General features: G+C 44.8%; 4 protein-coding genes across 4 annotated transcripts; 1 reads left to right on the top strand and 3 right to left on the bottom strand.

The window, feature by feature from the left end:
* Positions 1-1,004: 1,004 nt before the first annotated feature.
* Positions 1,005-1,454, bottom strand: SERLADRAFT_389350 (uncharacterized protein; the record flags this gene model as incomplete). Its single annotated transcript, XM_007318282.1, has 2 exons — positions 1,005-1,271; positions 1,348-1,454. A coding segment is annotated over one exon (185 nt), but the record flags the coding sequence as incomplete, so codon positions are not given.
* Positions 1,455-4,316: 2,862 nt separating this feature from the next.
* SERLADRAFT_467435 (uncharacterized protein) lies at positions 4,317-8,760 on the top strand (the record flags this gene model as incomplete). The annotated part of the gene is made up of 9 exons (XM_007318281.1): positions 4,317-4,821; positions 4,892-4,957; positions 5,016-5,176; positions 5,251-5,385; positions 5,449-5,608; positions 5,666-6,233; positions 6,291-7,752; positions 7,806-8,310; positions 8,372-8,760. 7 exons carry the CDS (start codon positions 4,663-4,665, stop codon positions 6,536-6,538), a joined length of 1,497 nt encoding a protein of 498 aa, XP_007318343.1.
* Positions 8,761-11,108: 2,348 nt separating this feature from the next.
* On the bottom strand, positions 11,109-13,056 carry SERLADRAFT_467431 (uncharacterized protein; the record flags this gene model as incomplete). Its single annotated transcript, XM_007318280.1, is given in 10 exon segments — positions 11,109-11,163; positions 11,178-11,504; positions 11,557-11,690; positions 11,748-11,920; positions 11,976-12,152; positions 12,199-12,337; positions 12,397-12,527; positions 12,576-12,768; positions 12,825-12,906; positions 12,967-13,056. The coding sequence occupies 10 exon segments, from the start codon at positions 12,983-12,985 to the stop codon at positions 11,156-11,158; spliced, it is 1,383 nt and encodes a 460-aa protein (XP_007318342.1).
* Positions 13,057-19,106: 6,050 nt separating this feature from the next.
* Positions 19,107-20,226, bottom strand: SERLADRAFT_389336 (uncharacterized protein; the record flags this gene model as incomplete). Its single annotated transcript, XM_007318279.1, has 3 exons — positions 19,107-19,578; positions 19,626-19,738; positions 19,807-20,226. The coding sequence occupies 2 exons, from the start codon at positions 20,092-20,094 to the stop codon at positions 19,667-19,669; spliced, it is 360 nt and encodes a 119-aa protein (XP_007318341.1).
* Between the last annotated feature and the right edge of the window lie 234 nt (positions 20,227-20,460).

The following is a 20,460-nucleotide window of genomic DNA, read 5'->3' as shown; positions in this document are numbered from 1 at the left end:
GGGAAGTAGCGCTCATCAAAATCAGCTCTCTCAGAGATAACAGTGCGCTTGGTGGTAGGATTGTAGAATTTCCATCCCTTGTACCCCTCAGGGTAACCAATAAACACACATTTCTCCATATGAGAGCCAAAGACGCCTCTTTTGTCCTTTTGCACATGCACATAGGCAGTGCAGCCCCAAACGCGGGTGAGACATGTCAGGCTTGCGTCCATACCACAACTCAAATGGAGTGGCATGGGCCACTGCATCAGTGGGACACCTGTTCCAGACATGCACCAAAGCGGACAGACATTCACCCCAGAAGCTGTTAGGCAATGCAGACTCTGATAACATGGCAGTGATACGCTCAGTCAGAAGTCTGTTTGCTCGCTCTGCCACACCATTCTGCTGAGGACGATTCCTGGTGGTATGCTGTCTGACAATCCCATGGTCATCTGTGAATTGCTCAAATTCCTTGGACATGTACTCTCCCCCTTTGTCATCGCGCAGAGCCTTGATTTTACGCTCCAATTGAGTCTCAGCATAAGCCTTGAATCTCTTGAAAGCATCAAAGACATCTGACTTGGCCTTGAGAGGCACAACAACACGGAATCGACTGTGATCGTCAATGAAGGTGACCCAGTAGCGATAACCAGAGAATGTGGGGGAAGAGACTTGGTGTACATCAGAATGGATGAGGTCCAAAGGATGAGCAGAGTGAGTATCAGATGAGGGGAATGGATTGGCATGCATCTTGCCAGACAAGCACGGTTCACAGACAGGATCAGGAGCAGCCTTGGATTCCAGTGTAAGCCCAGTGACCAGATCTCTTTGTATCAGTCTCTTGACATCAGCATGATGGTGGTGAGCCAATCTGCGATGCCAGAGCATCAAATCAAGTGGTATAGTCGCAGTAAAATGTCCCAATTCAACACAAGCAGCAGTAAATCCATCAAGGAATGCTGCATTGTTGTCATTGATAGTTGCAGTGAACAAAAGAGTGTTGTCACGCATAAAGGACATGGAATGAGACAAAATAGTGACATTGAAACCACTTTGACGAGTTAAATACAAGACTGAGAGGAGATTATTTCGAAGATCTGGTACATGGAGCACTCTAGAGAATTCCACAGCCCTAGCCACTTTGCCATTCATCACAGGATTAAACACCACAGTACCAACACCAGCTGAATAGACAACAGTGTGATCAGCCAGCTTGATTGGCACACGATATGAGGTATAGTGGTGCACCCAATGACGATGAGGTGTCATATGAGAAGTGGCGCCTGTGTCTGCATTCCAATCAATGTCAGCATCAAGTTGGAGAGGGCAATGAGGATCAGAGGGATGAATGGAACGAAGACTTGCATTTCCAGCTGATTCAGTGACCACAGTAGATAAATTGGCATTGTTGGGCAAAGATTTGGGCTGCTGAGAGGTATTCTGAGAGTTGCTGGAGCCTGCCTGAGCCTTATTGCCACGCTTGTAGCGATTCTTAGCACCCTCCACTGCCTGTTGGCGACTAGCTATGTATCTGTGGCATTTGTCTTGGGTATGACCAAGTAAACCACAGAAATCACACTGAACGCGAGTAGAGGTGGTGGATTGGTTGCAATGATGGCAGTTAGGATGGGTGCAGGTGCTATTGGCAGTGGTAGACGAAGAATGCAAGGCAGAATCGACTTCAGCACGACGACGGCGATTGACCTCTTCAGCAAGGAAAGCATCCCTGAGCTGGGTCTTGTCCAAGGTGCCCAGAAGTAGTAGAGATGAAGTGAAGTGGGCATATTGATCAGGAAGCGCCCTAATCATGGCCATGCATGTCAATTCATCGTCCAATTCAGACAATGAGAAGCCAGTAGGACGAAGATTTTGAATCTGATGCATGCCTTCGTCAATTCTGGTCATGAGAGACTGCAGGGACTCGTCCTCCTTCTTTCTGATAGAGAAGAAGTCGTCATAGGCATTAAATCTCGTCCCAGGCTTCTTAGAGACGTGCACAATTGCCAGTTTCTCCCAGATCTTGACAGGATCATCAATGATGCCATCAAGATGGATGCGCTGCTCTTTGGTGACATTGAGGTATAATGCACCAGCAGCCTTTTCAGCTCTCAACTCCCATTTTTCTATTGCTTCAGCGTCAGTCCCAGGACACTTTTCAGCACCAGAGACGAGCCTCCACAGTCCCTTGGTCATCAACCAAGCTTGCATTTCACCACTCCACTGGGGGTAGTTAGTGCCAGACAAGGGATGGAACTTGGGATCAGAGTCAGACATGATGGGTGTTGTATAAGACAATAGAGCAATGATAAATGATGTAGGAGACGGCTATAGGCGATGGAATAGTGGCAAAGACAATGGGCAACAGTAGGAGGCGAGCAGATAAGATGGTGAGGCGGTAGAGAGAGGATATGGAGAGGGTCAGAAAGCGCAAGGATAGGTCCAAATAGGGTCCAAAAAGCGTCCAAAAGCGATCCAGGAGGGTGCTAAGGCTTCCTAGTGCTGCTACAGGGTTACGCCTGTGTTCCCCTTTCAATTCCACACTGATATTAACAGAGAAATCGCCTCGAGACAGTGTTGGTTAATAGGGCTTGTATATGAGTCAACAAAGTGACTTAAGCTCCCCAAACACCGCAGACTGAGAGAGGCTCTAGGCAACAGCAAACTGAGGCAATGCAGGCGAGCTTCACAGTCTATAGGCTTGTTCTATCTGATAATGGACAGAGTAGAGAAGATTGGAGCTTTATGCACACACCAGATATGCCAAAAAGCGAAAAATAGGGCAAAAAGTCGAAATTGATGCAGAGACAGATAAGATGGATGGATTGCCACCAAATCAGAGGTATAGGAAACGTTTTTATAGAGTAATAGATGGCCCAAATATCACAAGAAGTGAAGCACAGGATGTGGAGATATGCAATAGGGGTCCAATAGGGGTGAAAGTGCCAAAAATGCGAACTTCACAGAGGATGATGGAGTGGATGGATTGCCCCCAAATTGAGGGTGTAAAGTGCAATAGTATAGGGTAGTAGATGGCTCAAATAGGGCCAAGATCCGAGCACAGGATGTGGAGATATGGAATAGGGGGCCAAAAGGTGGTCAAATGATGATGAAGGCTCACAGAAAGATCCAGCTCAAATCCAACCGCTCTGACAGGTCTCCTAGGTTTATTTAGGCCGTAGAAGACGATGGTAGAAGTTACAGGACGATCAGATAAGGATTGGGCGAGATATGGTGCAGATAAGACCAAAAAAGCGTCCGAAATGGGGGTAACTTGCAACAAGGAGTTGTTGTTGGAGATCAAGATGAGATCAGAGTAATCTGAGGTGATGGATGAGATAATAAGAGTCCCAGAAGACGATGGTTACGATGGATAAGCAGTAGGACACTTGGATGGTGAGATATGAGGTCAGGAAGATGGCTAGAGCACAGGGCTCATAACCTATTAAGAACAAAGCTTGAAGGAAGTGTCTAGCCACTTGCTGAGAGCAATCAGGGACTGGAACTAGAGTCCAATGTGAGTAACTATATTATTAGAGAGTATGATAGGTATACAGTACCTAGAGTCCAATGTGAGTAACTAGAGAATAGGAAGCATTGGACTCTGCAGTACTGTCCGAAGTTTTGTAAACAAAGGTAAACAAAGCAGCCATAAAGGCGAAATAATAGAGAACACAATCAATAGTGAATGATAGAAGAATAGATAGAGAAAGGAATGAAAATATATAGGTAGCACAAAGGTGCAGAATCACCAAAACTAACATAATGACAGTGAATTATTGTGTGAGGAGCAAGAGACGCCTTTTATGTCAAAAGATTAAGGGCAGCCCTGGATTGTAATTAATTGTTGTCCCGATTGCCTTTGTCCTTGTTCTCCCCATCCAGATCCAGATCCTTGTCCTCCTTATCCAGATACCCATCCTCCCTGTCTTGCTCCTGCCCCTATTCACCTAGCCCAACCCAATAGTTTGTAAAATCATAGTCCATTGCGCCTGTGACTTAGATGATCCACAGTTCAGTAGGGTATAGTGCTTTACTGGTTGACTTCTTGATTTCAGCCCCCACCATCTGAGGGTGGTTGCAAAAAAACCTGGGCCAGGCAACTGTATGAGCTCTAATGACACTTACTCAACACAGGCTTAAACCCCACCAACCACTTGTTTGGAGTCTGAGTTGCGCGCATATGCACAAAAACAGTTTTACCCACAGTGTCCAACCCCGGGGCCGGTGTTAGTTCGGAACTTTAGCCCCGACTGGATGATGGGAGTAATGGAAGAGGCGCCCTTACATAATATGACCCGGTCCGAAATCTGACTTACAAGTCCGAATGTCAACCTGACCGTAAGTAGTACAAGTATGCTCAGACATTACTCGCTCCTAGACGCCTTCCTCCACGATACAGCATCTATTACTCACGAAGCGATATAGGAGTAAGTACCTCCGCAGAGCTGTACCAGTTTGGAACTTCTAGAATAGGGTAAGTACCACTGACACTGACAGGATGACAGGATTAATATTATTACCGTGTACTACTAGTACTAGTATAATTGAAGCCGTATATATTATGTAGTCGGCTCTGTCGCGCGGCCTTGTCAGCATTTTGTGATTCTGACTCCTCTGTCAGTGACTCGTTCGAGTTGTTTGTCGCCATTTTCCCATTTTCTTTCTCTCCCTTTCACCATCATGTCCTCCCAGCGGGCAGATGAAGAGACACCATTGTTGCAACAAGAGCAACAGAAAAAGCAGCGGACCCCACTGCCGTGGCGACAGTTCTCTATCATCTTGTTCCTGCAACTTGCTGAACCGCTCACTTCGCAAGTTATCTCTCCATTTGCGCCACAGGTATGTGCCCGTTGCCATGATCATCGACCTCTCATTACATGCTTACATGCTTCTTATTTGTGCTTGGCAGCTGATACGAGATATTGGGATCACGAATGGAGACGAAACAAAAGTTGGCTATTATGTCGGACTCATGGTTCGTTGAATGATCGTTTTAATGGCTATGTTCGCTATGTCTCACCACAACGCAATAGCACTCTCTTTTCTTTGCAACCCAAGCACTTACTGTACTTCACTGGAGTCGTATCTCTGACCATATCGGCCGAAAGCCCGTGATTTTGACAGGGTTATTTGGTTTGTCGGCCTCCATGTACTGTTTTGGCCTGTCAAAAACATTCGCGGGTCTTGTATTAAGGTTCGTTATACAATCAGACTTCTTCACTTATCAATTGTCTCATCGTTTTGTTCTACGACGCAATTATGATGCAGTCGGGCTCTTAACGGCGCCCTGAACGGAAATATTGGCGTGATTAAGAGTATGATGGTGGAGATTACAGATTCGACTAGTCTCCCTCAGGCATATGCATATATGCCGATAGCGTGGTCAAGTGGTGGGACACTAGGGTTCGTGTCCTCATTTTCAAGTATTTTCCCACCTGGTCTGAAAGCGTCATCTTTTGTCTTTAGGCCTCTTATTGGAGGAGCTCTTGCACGGCCTGCAGACCGCTTCCCTGATGTTTTCGGGAACTCTGAGTTTTTCAAGACGTACCCCTACTTTCTTGCATGTGCTGTCCCTGCAACCTTTTCTGCTGTCGCGTGGATAGTCACATCAATTTTCTTGAAGGAGGTAAGGCCGTTTGATGTTGTACATGGTCCAATTGGAGCATTAACACATCCCATATAGACTGTGTCAGCTCCTAAATCCCTTGGCAGTTTGATCAAAGCAAAATTTAATAAAAAAAGCGAAAGCACTCGGACTACGGATTCTTTGGAACCAACATTGATTGGAACTGATTCGACCGATACCCTACAAAATCAAAGCATTACGAAGAAAAATAACGACGATGGAGAACCTCTCCCACTTCGAGCTCTCTTGATACCCCGTGTAATTATTGCAGCGGGAAACTATGGAACCCTGTCTTTATTGGATATTGCCTTTCGAGCCATGCAACCACTTTTCTATGCTACGCCGATAGAACTAGGAGGTCTTGGTCTACCACCTGCCAGCATTGGCAATATCTTGGCTGTCTATGGCATTATAAATGGATTGTTCACGATTTTCTTCTTTGCCGACTTGCACGACCGCTTTGGCACTAAAGCCATATTCACTGTCGCCATTTTTTCTGGAATACCTACCATTATGACATTCCCTGTCATCAACATGCTAGCTAGATCACAAGGACTGAGTTTGATGGTATGGTCTGTAGTCGGCCTGCAGGTCATGCTCTCTGTCATTCTAAACTTAGCTTACGGCGAGTTCATCTGTTTACACTGTGTGCAACGTAAATCTGACTGCCATCTTATTCCAGCATGTATATTTATCTTCATCTCCGCCGCTTCTCCCAATCGAGCATCATTGGGAGCGACTAACGGTCTTGCTCAAATGATAGTGTCAATCATGCGAACCATTGGACCGGCCTCAGCCAGCTCTGTTTTCTCGCTTTCCATTCAGCACAATTATCTTGGTGGATGGTTGGTTTATTATTTCATGGTCTTCCTTGTCCTCATTGGATTATTTGCATCTGCTTTCCTTCCTCGACGTCTCTGGAATAGTTAAAGGATTTTACGACCCTTCCCCATGCATGTTACAATGATCATTACGACGTCCCACTTGTGTAGCTTCAGTCTCTAGTTTGATACGCATTGCACATATCATAGAACGGTCGCCGCCGAATACGCCATAGTACATACCCTTTCCCTGTAACTCGTTTATCATGAAACCCACAAAAGGTCCTTCCTAAAATGGAGGTGACCAAAGTGAGGCAAACAGCGCTATTGTGCCACACCGCCTCCAAGCAAGTCTTATATACTCAGTCAGCCTATATTTCCTGTGTAACACTGACTTTTATTCCCATTATCTCTACCTTATATCGCTGAAAACATCCTGTCGACGCAATTCCATCACCATGTCTGGTTTCGCTGCGCTCATGGCTCTGAGCGCTACACAGACCAAGCAAGCTCAGACAGCTGTACAATCGGCGCTACAGCAGCGCCAGCGCAACGAGGAGATCAAGCGGAAGAAACAGGAAGAACAGGATAAAAAGGAACGTGAACTTCAGGCGAAAATTCGTACGATGCATTTCGAGGAGGAAAAGAAACAGAAAGAGATGGAGGAACGTCGTGAGGCGGATGAGCGGAGGAAAGCGATGGAAAAGCAACGGCGGGAGGAGGAACAAAGGAAAGCTCTACTATACGGCCCCAAGAAAGCCAAAACCGACGGCCGACATAAGTTGCCGTCTTCGCATTCAGGTTCTCATGAGGAAGTGCGCAGGCGCAGGATACCATCTGATGACGAAGGCGGCTCCCGTGGAGAATCGCCATCCCTTGCCCTAACCAGAGAGGAAAAGCGACAGCGCAGGGTGGACGCTGAAATGCGCCGCACTTACAAATCCTCTCACCGGTCTCATACCTCAGGTTATTCTAAGGCAGGGAGACGACTACCAGGTGGAGCTATTGACGTGACATCTGCACTGAACGTCGATTCTTCACAAGGTGGATCGCAGTCGGTGAAGGCCCGGATTGCCGCTCTACCGAACACTCTAACAAGGCTCAATGTCAACAAACGAGATACACGGACCATTGATGAGATTCTTCAAGATAGAGCGAAAGCGCGGGAAGTCAAGGTATTGGACGGTGATGATGCTCGGGAGTTCAATGACTGGTTCGGGAAGTCAAAGAAGAAAGATGTCGCGTTGAAGACGGGCACCCCTGTCGCGGTGGTCTCTGCACCTTCCTCTGGTGCAAACTCACCCTTTTCCCAGGACTCTGCGAGTAAGTATGAAAGTGATAATGGTATGATCACCTCATTCTTATCACACTTACAGAGGGCAATGCTACGCCTTCGACGTACGTTGCAGCTAAGAAATCGTCTGCGCACAAGCTACCTTCGCTCGCCTCATCTACCCCAAAGGGCTCAAAAGCTGTTACGTCGTCTTCCGGATCGAAAACACCATCCATACCCAAACTTGCTCCAATCGATACTAAATACTCTTCCATGAACTCATCTTCGCACAATCAGTCTTCTTCTGCGAAGCTCAGTGCCCCGCCTCTCAAAACGCAAACATCCAAAGCATCTGCGTCGTCCACTAACCCTCGTTCTGCTGCTTCACTCAAGAAACGCAACCGTTCTTCCTCTTTTTCGTCTGCTTCCCCTCCCCCTTCTGCGAAGCGTCGCGCCGTTTCACCACAAGCATCTCATTCAGCCTTAAGCGCTGAGATTTGGAAGTTATTCGGCAAAGACAGAGGTGCCTATGTTCAGCGCGATGTCTTGAGTGACGACGAGGATATGGAGGCAGATGCAAGCGCCTTAGAAAAGGAAGAACTGAGGAGGTCAGCATTATTATAACCCTGACATGTCTGCTATTTCGGTCTACTTACGTCTTTCTTGTAGCTCTCGCATTGCCAAGAAGGAGGAGGAACTGGCCCTGGAAGAAGAAAGGCGTCACGAGGAAGAGAAGCGAAGGAAAAAGCGCGAAAGGGAATTGAAGGAAAAGCGAGGGCAGTGATTTCTTTTCAAAGGGAGGATTAGATGATTGGTTTTCCTTGATCTATCTTGTTTCAGGCACGCGGACATGACTTTCTTATCCATGAACTTTTTTGTCCACGTCCCCGAATTTTTATTTTGCGATCATTTTAAATGCAGAATCTTCAGCTATACGGATTGTCATCACAGCCCACGCATCTGTTTCACACTTGGCAAAGTATGTTTATATGTTACACCCATGTATTTTTGCGCATATTATTATTGGATTGGAGAAATCAACCTACTTCACTTAAGAACTTACCCGTGTTGTCGACATCGATTGAGGAACTTGAGAGGTGCGGTCAGAACTACAAGGGAAAACGTCTCATGATAAGATTAAAATAATGTTTAGACTCTCCTCCCCGTTATCATACAAATTATAGACGAACAAGATGAGACGCAGGAGAACGGCAAATGCTAGTCCAAGCCCACGCTTGGCTAACAACCTGATAAAAGTGTCAAATACGCGACAGGAAAACAAAAGGCTGAATTAAAATAGCTGTTTTTAACCACTTTCTTCCATACGATATCGTTTTCGGGGCCCATCAGGAAAATGTCCTCCTCCACCCTGTCCGCCTTGCATGAACGCTGGATTGAAGTGACCTTGCATACCGTAGCCGCCTCGACCGCCCATTGCACCACCAGACATCATTCCCATACCTGTACAGAATACATCAAAGTCATAATAAGAATAAGGATACAATGTGTGAAAGTCGCTAGAAGCTCGTACCCATACCGCCCATCATACCGTGCCCGCCTCTTCCCCCGCCTCCCATCATGCCACCACCCCTGGGGCCTTGAGGAATCATACCTCTTCCTCCGCTCATGAAGTTATTTCCAATACCTCCACCCATTCCTCCACCCATTCCACCTCCCATTCCTCCACCGAAACCCCCCATGCCAGCCATGCCAGCCATTTGGGCCATATTGTTCATCATTCCTGTCATGCCGCCACCACGCATACCACCGCCCATCATGCCCCCACCGCGCATTTGCATCATATTGTTCTGTTGCATCCCTCCCATTTGGTTAGGAACACCACCTCTATAATTACCTCCACCGCGACCTGCACCAGTGCTTGCAGTAGGTATTGGTGCGCCACCTTGCTGATTTACTCGGTTCTCTCGCGGGGGTGGCTCTAGAGAGGCATATCAGGAAAAAGCTATATTGGGTAAATAGCAGACACACCTTTGGGAAGCGTTCGGAACGGGTTACCTTGCGAGGAATTCGTCAAAGTTGCCGTTGCTCGGCGGTTTTGGAAGTCACTGATCGAAATAAAGTATATGAAATGAACAATAGTTATCCGTAGAGACAAACGGCTTACTTATTATCAAACCACGTCTTGACAGCAGCTGCGTTTTCATAGCTGTCACATTCGATATATGCAATTCTGGATTGTAATGTCTACATTAATCCACGAGGCATCATCCTAAAACCTCGAGCTTACCCTTTACTTTTACCATTAACTTTGTGTTCAGAAAAGGTGATATCTTTATGGTCTATGGATACACCGACGTTATGAGCGACTTGACGTAAATCCTCATCAGTTGTCCACTGTAAAACGAAAGAAAACATGTAGAAACGAGCTCAGAACAATATGCACATGACGAGACTAAACGACAAGACAAACGGACCCATTGTAAGTCTCCAATATACAACGCATCGTAACCGACCATAGACATATCTGTCCCATTACCCATTTGTCCAACATTTGATGGGGTAGCACTGTGACCACCATTCAGGTTACCATTTGGGTTGCCTTCCGTGTCCATTGGCACTGACACTTGACCTTGCAAAGTATTCTGAGCAGCCCGTGGCGCTTGAGGGGGATCTTGAGCTGATTGTCCTTGCTCATTTTCGTCCTCCTCTCGGGGACGTTTGTCACCTGCAACGGGCTCAACAGACGACGTAATGGTAGAGACTTGCTCTTCTTCCGGTGGTTCGTACTTCTGCTCTTCTATTGGCTTAAGCGCATACAGTCTGTCAGTCCTATTCAACTATTACAAGACAATTCAGACCTACCTGATCTATGCTTGTAACGCCGAAACCATCGTCTTCTCCGTAAATGTCAAAATCGTCCTCAGGCATGTTTTCGTTGACTCAGGCAGGAAGTGCAGAATAGAATTTTTTTTTGCTCTAGAAAAGTAGAATCACAGGCTGATTTGAGTACCAACAGGCAGTAAATGCGACACAAATGCGACAGAATAGAAAGTAGCGGAACATGTATACAAAATGTCTTGGTGCGCTACAGCATCAGCAGCACAAACAAATAGAAAGATTCTTACATGAGTATGGATACAGGAACAGGTTTATGAGCCCTGTTTTAGGTGCAATTATACAAGTTTTCGAAAGCACAACAGAATGTATCAGAACTGAAGCTTCGACAAGAGCAAAAGACGGAAAGAGAGGAGCACCAGTAGTCGTGGACGTGATGGAAGGAAACAGAGAAAACGGGGTAAGAGTCGGTTTCGGTATAGCTTCCCATTGTTTGCATGGGTTTGGTGATCGTGGCGCCGGTAACTTACATACGTGAACCACATATATAACTCAGTTCCATGTTATGGTATACGTAGTTCATTTTGTAGAAGATTACTACTACCATTGGTATGTGCAAGCATACGGATCCGACATTATTAAAAAAACTAGATATGGTTATGGAAGTGTAATTGAAGTCAGCTGCCAGTCGGGGCAACAGCATTTTCCAGCAAAATCTTTTGAATAGCATCCTCCTGCTGTGCCAACCAGAGACCAAAGGCAGGCGTCCTCAGCCACCTCTCATAAAAGTCTTTCTGTCTGTTAGCAGATCGGAACGGCAATGGAGAACCATTGCTTTTCAGAGATGAGAAGAAATTCGTTGAACTGAATGGTTTCAGTCGAGTCGAGAACTGACCGGCTTCGGCAGGCGTTGGAATGAGAGAGTTCAGGTAACGATTGAGAGGGACGAGCAGAGCATTAGTACGCGAACAAAAATGACGGCGTAGAGTGAACGATGCTTCCATTCCTTAGCTCAAGTCAGCTTTATTGCGATAATTGGGAACAAATATAACACGCACTAGTAAGCTGACTACCATTACAGGCGTGTTCAAGCTGTTTGAGGAGTGCTTGGTCCTTGGAGATATATCGTTTGTGAGTTTTGGTTTGCCAGCCTGGAGATGGTCCTGTGAAAGTTGCAGATGCACTTTTCGCACTGCGAAGGTCTGACATCAGCTATCCGATGTCATTACCGATAAAAAAACAAATATACCGTAAGTGCTTCCCTACACTCAAAACATGGGGCCAGTGTAAACAAGATTTTTCGAAGAATGGATTAGTTACTCCGAGAAGCAGCCCAGCCTTAGGAGGCAGTTTATTGACTAGAGATGAATGATCTTTATCGTGAATGGTAAAATAAGGCCTAATATCCATAGCGAGAGGGAGCTTGTGCGAGAAAGTATTATGGCTATGGCGACTAAAAAAACACGAAAAGGCTTACCGGGCGAAGTATGTCTCTTAACCACCATATCGCTTGGCTTGTCATGGCTGGAGATCGTCCGAAAACTAGTATCGGTTCGCACAAAACGAGACACTCCCACATTGACCATAGGTGTGATATGCAAGCCTCGAATAGATCTATAGGTGGCGGATGAAATACTGGTGATGAAGCCAAAATCTAGAAGACGCGTGAGTACTGAAACGACGCAGTAGATGTAACTCACGTGTAAACTAGGATCAAATTTTTGCTGAAAAGAATATGTTTCTGTTAGTTGCTGCTCATCCATCGACTGAGGCAACTCGACGTGCATAACGGAACCGAGGAAACCTAGCTCTAATGTACTTCCAGGTAGTGGATTACACCTGCACTTTGCGCAAGTTCAGTCAGTACCTTGACACATATAAATAAATCTCTAACGAACCAGTTGGCAACATTGTGACAAGCAGTCTCGAGCATGAGTACGCCATGAGCGTGATACAGCGGACCGACTGTCGAGGCTAGGTTACAAAATAAAGCTGGATATTGCAAGTGGGTGAGAATCACAATGGCTGACTGGGGTAACAGTCAGAACCATGAATTCAATTATAATTCCTTCGTCACCTGCCGGTAACCTCTTTTCGAGGATGCATCTCGTTGTTGTGAGAAATAGGAAAATCCATAAGTAAATCCATCTAGAGAACGTGGCCTGCTACTTTTTTCGTCCTTACTCGACAATTTATCATCCCTGATCCTGAATGAATGCACTTCTGAGCCTTGGTCGAACTGCAAGGAGTCTGGAAGAGCGGAAAAGGCTCTTCATTTACAAGACATATTAGTTCGTGTGATGATGGAAGTAGACAACGACCTCACACATTTTCCATTTCTGTTGGAGAGAGCCAGAATGAGGGATATACGCTCTGCAGTTTTGGCCCGTGGTCCAAGTCAAAATTAACTGTGAATGTTACTGCATAAGGACTGGTGTGAATGAATTAGAAATAACACAAGTACCAACTGCAAAGCCAAGAATCCATCGACGCAATCTGAGCAGTTTTCTCTCCTCCATAACTATATCGCTAATGTCTGAACTTGTCTGACGAGATTCCTTGTGCGACAGGTGAGGTAGAGTTCTTGATCGAGAGATTGTCCGTGGTGACAGAGTTTTATGTGGGTTAGAAATGTTCATTAGAGATGGAGATTTGAGAGTATTTGCGCGCGTGTCAGTAATGGAAGGGCGTTCGGGTATAGTGACAGATAGGTAGGATGTGTGCATTGGAGACGACGGTGCTGGAGCCAGCTCAAGCGTTCCAGAAGCGCGAGAAAGCCCAATGTCGCGTTCTTCCTCGTCAATTTCTTTAACAAACATAACGTTCATACAGTACACAAAACAAGTGAGAGTGAAGGAAAGAGAGAGGATTCAGAAATGATTACCCCCGAAAAGTGAATATATTCAATGGGCTGCGACATTCAGGTCTCTATTTTCGCACGGGTGGTGACGATCGGCGGGCGATCGACCAACAACTCAAGCCCAGTCAGAGATGGCAAGATATATCGAATGACATCGAATTTTGTCGGATATTTGACGTCATTTGATATATTTTTAAACTACTGTTATAGATTTTTTTCGAAGCTGAACTGATCATATCTAATACCAGTATTAGTACATTTTTCATTTGATGTAATTAGATTATTGTAATCTTCACAAATAGCCAGATACTTGGATAACAATGAATCAAATTGTAATTAAACTAAGTTAGTTACAGGTGGGGAGCCCGCATCAGGAAAAACTTAGTTTCCTTTTATAGCTATCATAGCATCCCTGGTAACCTTTATTACACATCACATTGGTTCATAGTATACATACAGAACTAGTGAACATGCCACACCTACCTGCAAGAAGCTCTCTGACCACATTGCTGTATTTGAGGTGCTCAATAGGCAGAGGAAATTCTTTGATTAGCTGAGCTCCCTTCAAGCTGAATGCCAGGAAATTGTCAAAATCTCAAGGTGTGTGCTGATGCACACATATTTATTCCGAAAAAAATATATGTTTACATGTTGGTGTGGAAGGCCTTGCCTGAGGAATAGTACACCCAACAAGCGCACTGCTTGATCCAGGTGCTAATGGTATTTTCATAGATCAGCTCTGGGCAGAGCAGATTGGACCCCCCTTATAAAATTAGATATGTCTATCCCCATTTATGACATTGACAGTACACTTAATGCGGGTAGCTGCATCACGCACAAATGTTTTTTTCTGGTCAAGTATCAAGAACACAGAGAATGAGTCACCGCTGTCAATGATGAGAACTGTTGTTAGAAAAAAACACACACAAAAACAAACTAACACACAATCCTCCCAGATTCCACGGAACTTGTTTATGGGCTTTGCCTCCTAGAACAGTGGAGTGGTCTGGTTGTTTGTGGGGTGGTACATATATCGATCCTTCAAAGTAAAACCCAAAGATGTATGGGTGTGTGGTTTTGAGGAGGAGGGATAGTTGGAATACAGAAAGATAGGGGCTTTGTGGCGAGTATAGACGAACACTACCTTGCTAATAGTAGCACAAGGTAGGTTTGAGAATGACAATATGATGAGGTGATGAGGTTCCCAGTGATAGCAGGCTCCTGATGCACAGACTGTAGTGCTCAGAAGGACTCTAATTGAAAGGGATAACAATCACTTTCAAAAGTGACGAGTGACAATGACAGCAGTTAACAGTAGTAACAGTGGGAAGTGTTGTGACCACACTGGATCACAAGTAGCAGAGTAGTGAACTTGAGATTAGAGAAGAAGTCTGGATTTGAGTTCTTTGTTGTTTTTACAACGTAAAATACAGGGGTTTATATAGTAAAAGAAAAGTAGGCTATGCACAGTATAGCTGTGCAAAAAGAATGAGAAAGAACATGAAGGAAGGAATGTACGCTGATGAATCCTGCGTAGGTAGTACAGGATAAAATTGTCAAAAAAAGGAAAAGAAAGGGATAGAACAATGAATGCTGTGAGTAATGTCACAGGTTTGTACAGCCATAAAGTAAAGTCCAATAGCAAAAAGAGAGCAGGAAAATCATGATGTCATGGGAAGATGCAGTAAAAAAAAAGGGCAAGGCAAAATACTATCAGTATCAACACAGTTCCTTTATTGTCAGTCAGGCATTCTAAAAAATATGTGTCCATAAAAATGAAACAAAAATCAAAAATAATCGCACTGTAAATGAATGTTCTGCTGAAAAAAAAGAAACTGGAGCCACCGGTCCACCACCTAGTCCAAATCCGACAGTTCCATGGCCTTACCAATGGACTGGTTGTGTTGGACCACCTGGTCAAACGAGGGAGGGAGAGGAGTAGTCCCAATTTGGAACAAGTGAGTCCCAGGCAGCGTGTGGTAGGTGTAGCTGTAGCGAAGACGATGGACAAAAGATAAGTGTACCCAAGTGAATGGGACAGCAATGAACATGGGCGATGCAAGGGGATGAACCTTCTCCAGCTCAAAAACTACCCACCCACGCTCCAACCAGGCAAGACGAGCGACCGATGTTTTGATAGTATATGATGGTAGATTGACGTCATAAAGATGGACCTGTTGCCCTATTTGAACCGGCCGCCGGGGCTTTGCTGATATCAGCAGCGGCACGTGGTAGTCGACGGATTGGCGACGGAAGCGGATAGGAAGTGGTGACATCAGAAATGGTGGGGGTGCAAATAAGATGAGGAGGAGGAGGGTGGAGGTGACGGAAAAGTGGATTAGAATGGGAATCCAGAAATGACCGTCGGGTGAGAATAAAAACGAGAGTAAGGGACCCATGGTGGGGCTAGGCAAAGGAAGGGAAGTGAAGGAAATGACAAAAGCGAGGGCGCAATGCAATGTGTAGCCAGTGGTGATGCAAAAATTTGCTGAAATGCCAAAATGCGGAAAGTACCGAATGGAAAAGCAAAGGTGAGCGTGACTGGATTGCCTAATAGAGGTGGTACTGATCAGCCACAAGTTCAAAAAAGGCAATATTAATTACTATTCCACGTGGCACTGTGCCTGTGTGGCGCAAAGGCGAGTCTTTTTGAATATTCGCTTTGTTATTGACACCTGTCCATGCTACTAATCAACTTTGGTGCATGACAACGTATGTACTATACAGTTGCTAGAGGCAGTGGCTGATGATGTCATATGGCCTAGCCCGTATGACCAGCTCCACTGCATGAGAGACTTGTATCTAAAATAGAAAGAAAGGCAGCGCGGCGCGAGAAGGTGTAGTTTGAACAAAAGGAAAGTGCCACATGGCACGGAGTGTGAAAACTACAGTAAAAGGTTAAAGGGGAGAATGAAAATTGAAGGTCCGAAAATGTGTTATAATAACACCAAGGGGCTACCTTGAGGCACTGGAGCACAGTTTTACACTCAATGGAGGAAAAGAAGTGTACAACCTATTAAAGGAGGGAGGTTGTCATCACTAATATTGGTATACACTAGGAGAGGGAGGAGTCTCCTTGATCTATTGAGGTATATATACAACTACAGACTATATGTACATGTGTACTATATAGTTGATGAAAAAGCCTAAAAGTAGTTACAATATCAGGCACTATATATTATAGTGGGGCTATAGTTTATATTTTAAAAATATTGTTATAATATTGTGGGTTGTCTCATCATAAATTTATGTCACTGGTGTTAATTTCCCAACAAGGTCTAAGGTCAAGGTTTTACACCAACAAAAATAATTCTAATAACATATCAAGGATTACCCCTATTTATCAGACAATACTTTGTTATCCACTAATTTATACATAGTGGTGCAGTTTTGCTTGAAACATGTTGATTACAATATAGATGAATTATCCAAAGTGGCTGGTTGAAGACATATATGGAATTATCACAGAGAGGTGATTGCTGGTATTCTATATTAAAGTCAATAAAACTTTCTGGATAAGCCATTGTTTTGAAATGGCTGCCATTTCATCATCATTTTTTCCAAATCCCTTGATTCTTGGCCTCTGAAAAAGCCAAGAGTAAAAATCCCTTTATGTCTTGCAGATTTGCAGATACTCTCAGGATTAATGCCTATGAGTCCATACGGGAACAAAAATCTATTCTGATTTTTCTCAAATTTTGGTGCCACAATAGATGCCGCAAATCCTAGGTGGTGCCATGCCAAATAATTAGAACTCAGATCAGATAACCTTGGCCTTACACTGGCAGTTGATAATGTTGCAGCATATTGCAGTACATCACAGTGCAATAGAGTCTGATCAGGATGGGGAACAGATGGATGAAGACCACCAAGAGAGTGTGGAGGGGGGGAGGGGGAGGATTGCGAGGCTACCAGGTTATATAGACGTAGAGTTTTACTACTAACCTGTGCCCAACAGATATTATTCCTCATCATCACGCTTCAGACTGTTATCCAGTCAGCCATTCTTGTTATCAACGACTGTGTAATTTCCAGTACTCCTATCCCATATTACATGTCCATCCTGAGCAGTCACAGATGGGTCATGGAGCTTTTACATGGCCATCCTGATCAAATTTGATCTGAGCTAGGTGTTCAGCAACATGTATTCCTCAGGCTAATCAAGCTTTTGCAGCGTCATCACTACACAGACTTGAGGTATGTTAATCTCAAGGAACAACTTGCCATATTCCTCTATGCATCTATCACTGGACTTTCTGTCTGCCATCTTGGCGAGCGTTTCCAACGCTCAAATGATACAATCTTGCGGTGTGTGCCCCTCCACTCCAATTTTTTCCTTTTCCAACATCATTTTTTTAGCTACTTCAAACAGATTCTATATGCAATCACATCTCCTGGGATTTATGGGACCTACGTCTATCTACTGGGTGAAAACAACCCTCTCCCATTGTATATTATTGACAACCCCAAGTTCTGCTGCTTTGCTGGAGCAATTGGAGCTATCAATGGCACGCACATTGTGTGTATCCCATCTGCAGCTGAGTATGATGCCTCTCAGAATTGCAAAGGTGGGCTGTCACAAAACTGCCTCGCCTGTTGCAATTTCAACTTGAGGTTCACCTACATATTGAGTGGGTGGGAAGGGTCTGTAGCTGATGTGGCGTTATTTCATGACACTCACTTGAATAGTCTGTGCATTCCATAAGGTAGATTCTACCTAGCGGATGCTGGTTTTCCATCATGCCCACAGCTGCTTGTTCCCTATTGTGGTGAGCAATACCACCTCCAGGAACTTGAATATGCTCAAGGGGATTGCCGGTAAGTGTGCCCTCATTTTGTGTAGTCTGCACTGATAGTCTTTCAGACCACAGAACTCATGAGAATACTATAATCTGCAACACTCCTCTACTCAAAATGTGGTTGAACAAATCTTCGGCATCCTCAAACAACATTTTTGAATACTGCTCCTTCCCCCTGAATATAGCATGGCCATTCAGGCCCATATCCCCCCTGCTCTTTGCTTCATCCATAATTTCATACAGGTCCATGACCCACTTAAAATCAATGGCTTTGACAACATAGATGACCCAGTTCCCGATGCTACAATGGGTACACTTGCTGCCAGACCACTCACTCTAGCCAAATGTTCAGATGCAAGCACCAGGCGGGATAGAATAGCCAGGTTGATGTGGGCTAATTATCAGGAAGAGTTGCATCATAGAGGTATTATTTAGCTGTTTTGTTTTTTTCAAGCTATGAATCAGTCAGTTTTCTTACTGCTCAAAACGATTGCAATTGTAAGAGTAACAGGGATAGCATATAATGGTAACTTTAAACAAAAAAAACTGTATACTAATTGTCATCTTTTACAACAGACTTAATCCACGCCATATGCAAGTCCTCCCATTGCAAAATGTTCAGGTAAGCATCCACTATCCCAATGTTCTGCTGAAATATGATGATGATCTTGACTAATGTAGGGATGTCGAGTTTGCTATCAAGTTCCTGCAAGCCCCGGATGGCAATGCTTCACCAAATGTGTGCCGGCTGTTTTATGATGTCGAAGGGAAAGCCTGCAATAAATGAGGCAGGAGTTGGAGGCACATCTGAGGGCCCAGGTTGCATAGAAGGGGGAATAGCAGGGGCATAAGCCTAGTCAGGCCCAAACTCATGCCAGATTGTGTCGGTGATATCCTTCATTATTGGCACAAACTGGGTGAACGTATTATTCAACCCAGTAAGTGCATTGGCGGTCATTTGGTCCGATGTGACTTGTGCAGTTTTGGACCAATGGCCACTCACTGTAATGCCTGCACTCATTGAGCAAGTCACAATTGACATGGCATCATCATCTGTTTCCGCATCAGATGCACGCTCTTTTTGTTTACTACTCATGGATCCCTGCGTGGTAGAAACTACCGGTGACATTGGTTGCTGAGGCTTGATGTTGGTGAGGTGAGGCTGCCCAGCCATTGTCTGTGTTGTGTTGGTGAGGACTAGGATGGACATGTGTATGTGGTACAGATGGGGGGGCAGGGACTATAGACGAAGGAACACTAGCAGATGTTGATACAGACGATGATTGCATGTTTATAGGTACAGATAGTGGAGTAGGATGGAATACATTCACGCATTTTGCACCATGGCCAGATAATAATTCATCCACAGCGTCAAAATGAGGCCAGCCTTTGTTTTGGAAACGACTAACTCCAGGGTGTTTCTAACATACGATCAGCAGTGTTAGATCTGCATAGATAGTGTACATACCTTAATATACTCATGCCAGACTGCCTCACTTGCAATGCCAATCACTGCACCATGCTCATTATCCCAGTGGAAGCCAGATTGTTGCGATTATGTTTTGACATTCTTGTGGATAGCTTTTAACAAAGTAAATATCATTATCAGTGGTGTAAATCCTAGTAGATTGTGAACGATCTGCACGTACCCTTTGCCATTTGCTGTTGCAAGCCTCCCACCCTTTGGAAGCACCTGCAGTATGCGTTTCCACAAATTGTTTGAGTAAGGGTGCCCAGAAAGACTTCTTGAACATTCCACCATCAGCAGCCGCTGCTAAGTTGGCTTTGAGGAACTGAATCAAAGCAGATATGTCCTTCTCGGACCACACATAATGATCCTTGGATCCTGTACTTGTTGATATGATAGTAGTCTCTTCACCATCAGACACAGTGTCAGATCTTGGAGCTTGAGGGTCAAGAAATGATGTAGAAGACATGTTAGAGGAGTTCTTGTTCATCCCAGTATTGAGGTTGTTTGGCCACTGCAGGTGAGGGAAGCCTCACACAGGCCTTTCTCTTAGGCATACAGTTGCCGTTCAGCATAACTTAGGTTATGGTGGTCTGAGTTCAAGGGGAGTACAAAGTGGTGGCACGGCACCACCTAGGATTTGCGGCATCTATTGTGGCGCCAAAATTTGAGAAAAATCAGAATAGATTTTTGTTCCCGTATGGACTCTATGAGTGTCGGAAGTCTCACAATCTTCGGGAACATCCATCTTGGGCGTGCAAATTACTTATGTAATATATTTGCCAGGTAATCGACTACCCAGTAAAGAAATATATGTTATTGCAAGTCTGTCATC

This window comes from Serpula lacrymans, assembly GCF_000218685.1.
Source record: "Serpula lacrymans var. lacrymans S7.9 unplaced genomic scaffold SERLAscaffold_7, whole genome shotgun sequence".
Classification (NCBI taxonomy): domain Eukaryota; kingdom Fungi; phylum Basidiomycota; class Agaricomycetes; order Boletales; family Serpulaceae; genus Serpula; species Serpula lacrymans.
This window is presented reverse-complemented; position numbering and strand designations above follow the sequence as displayed.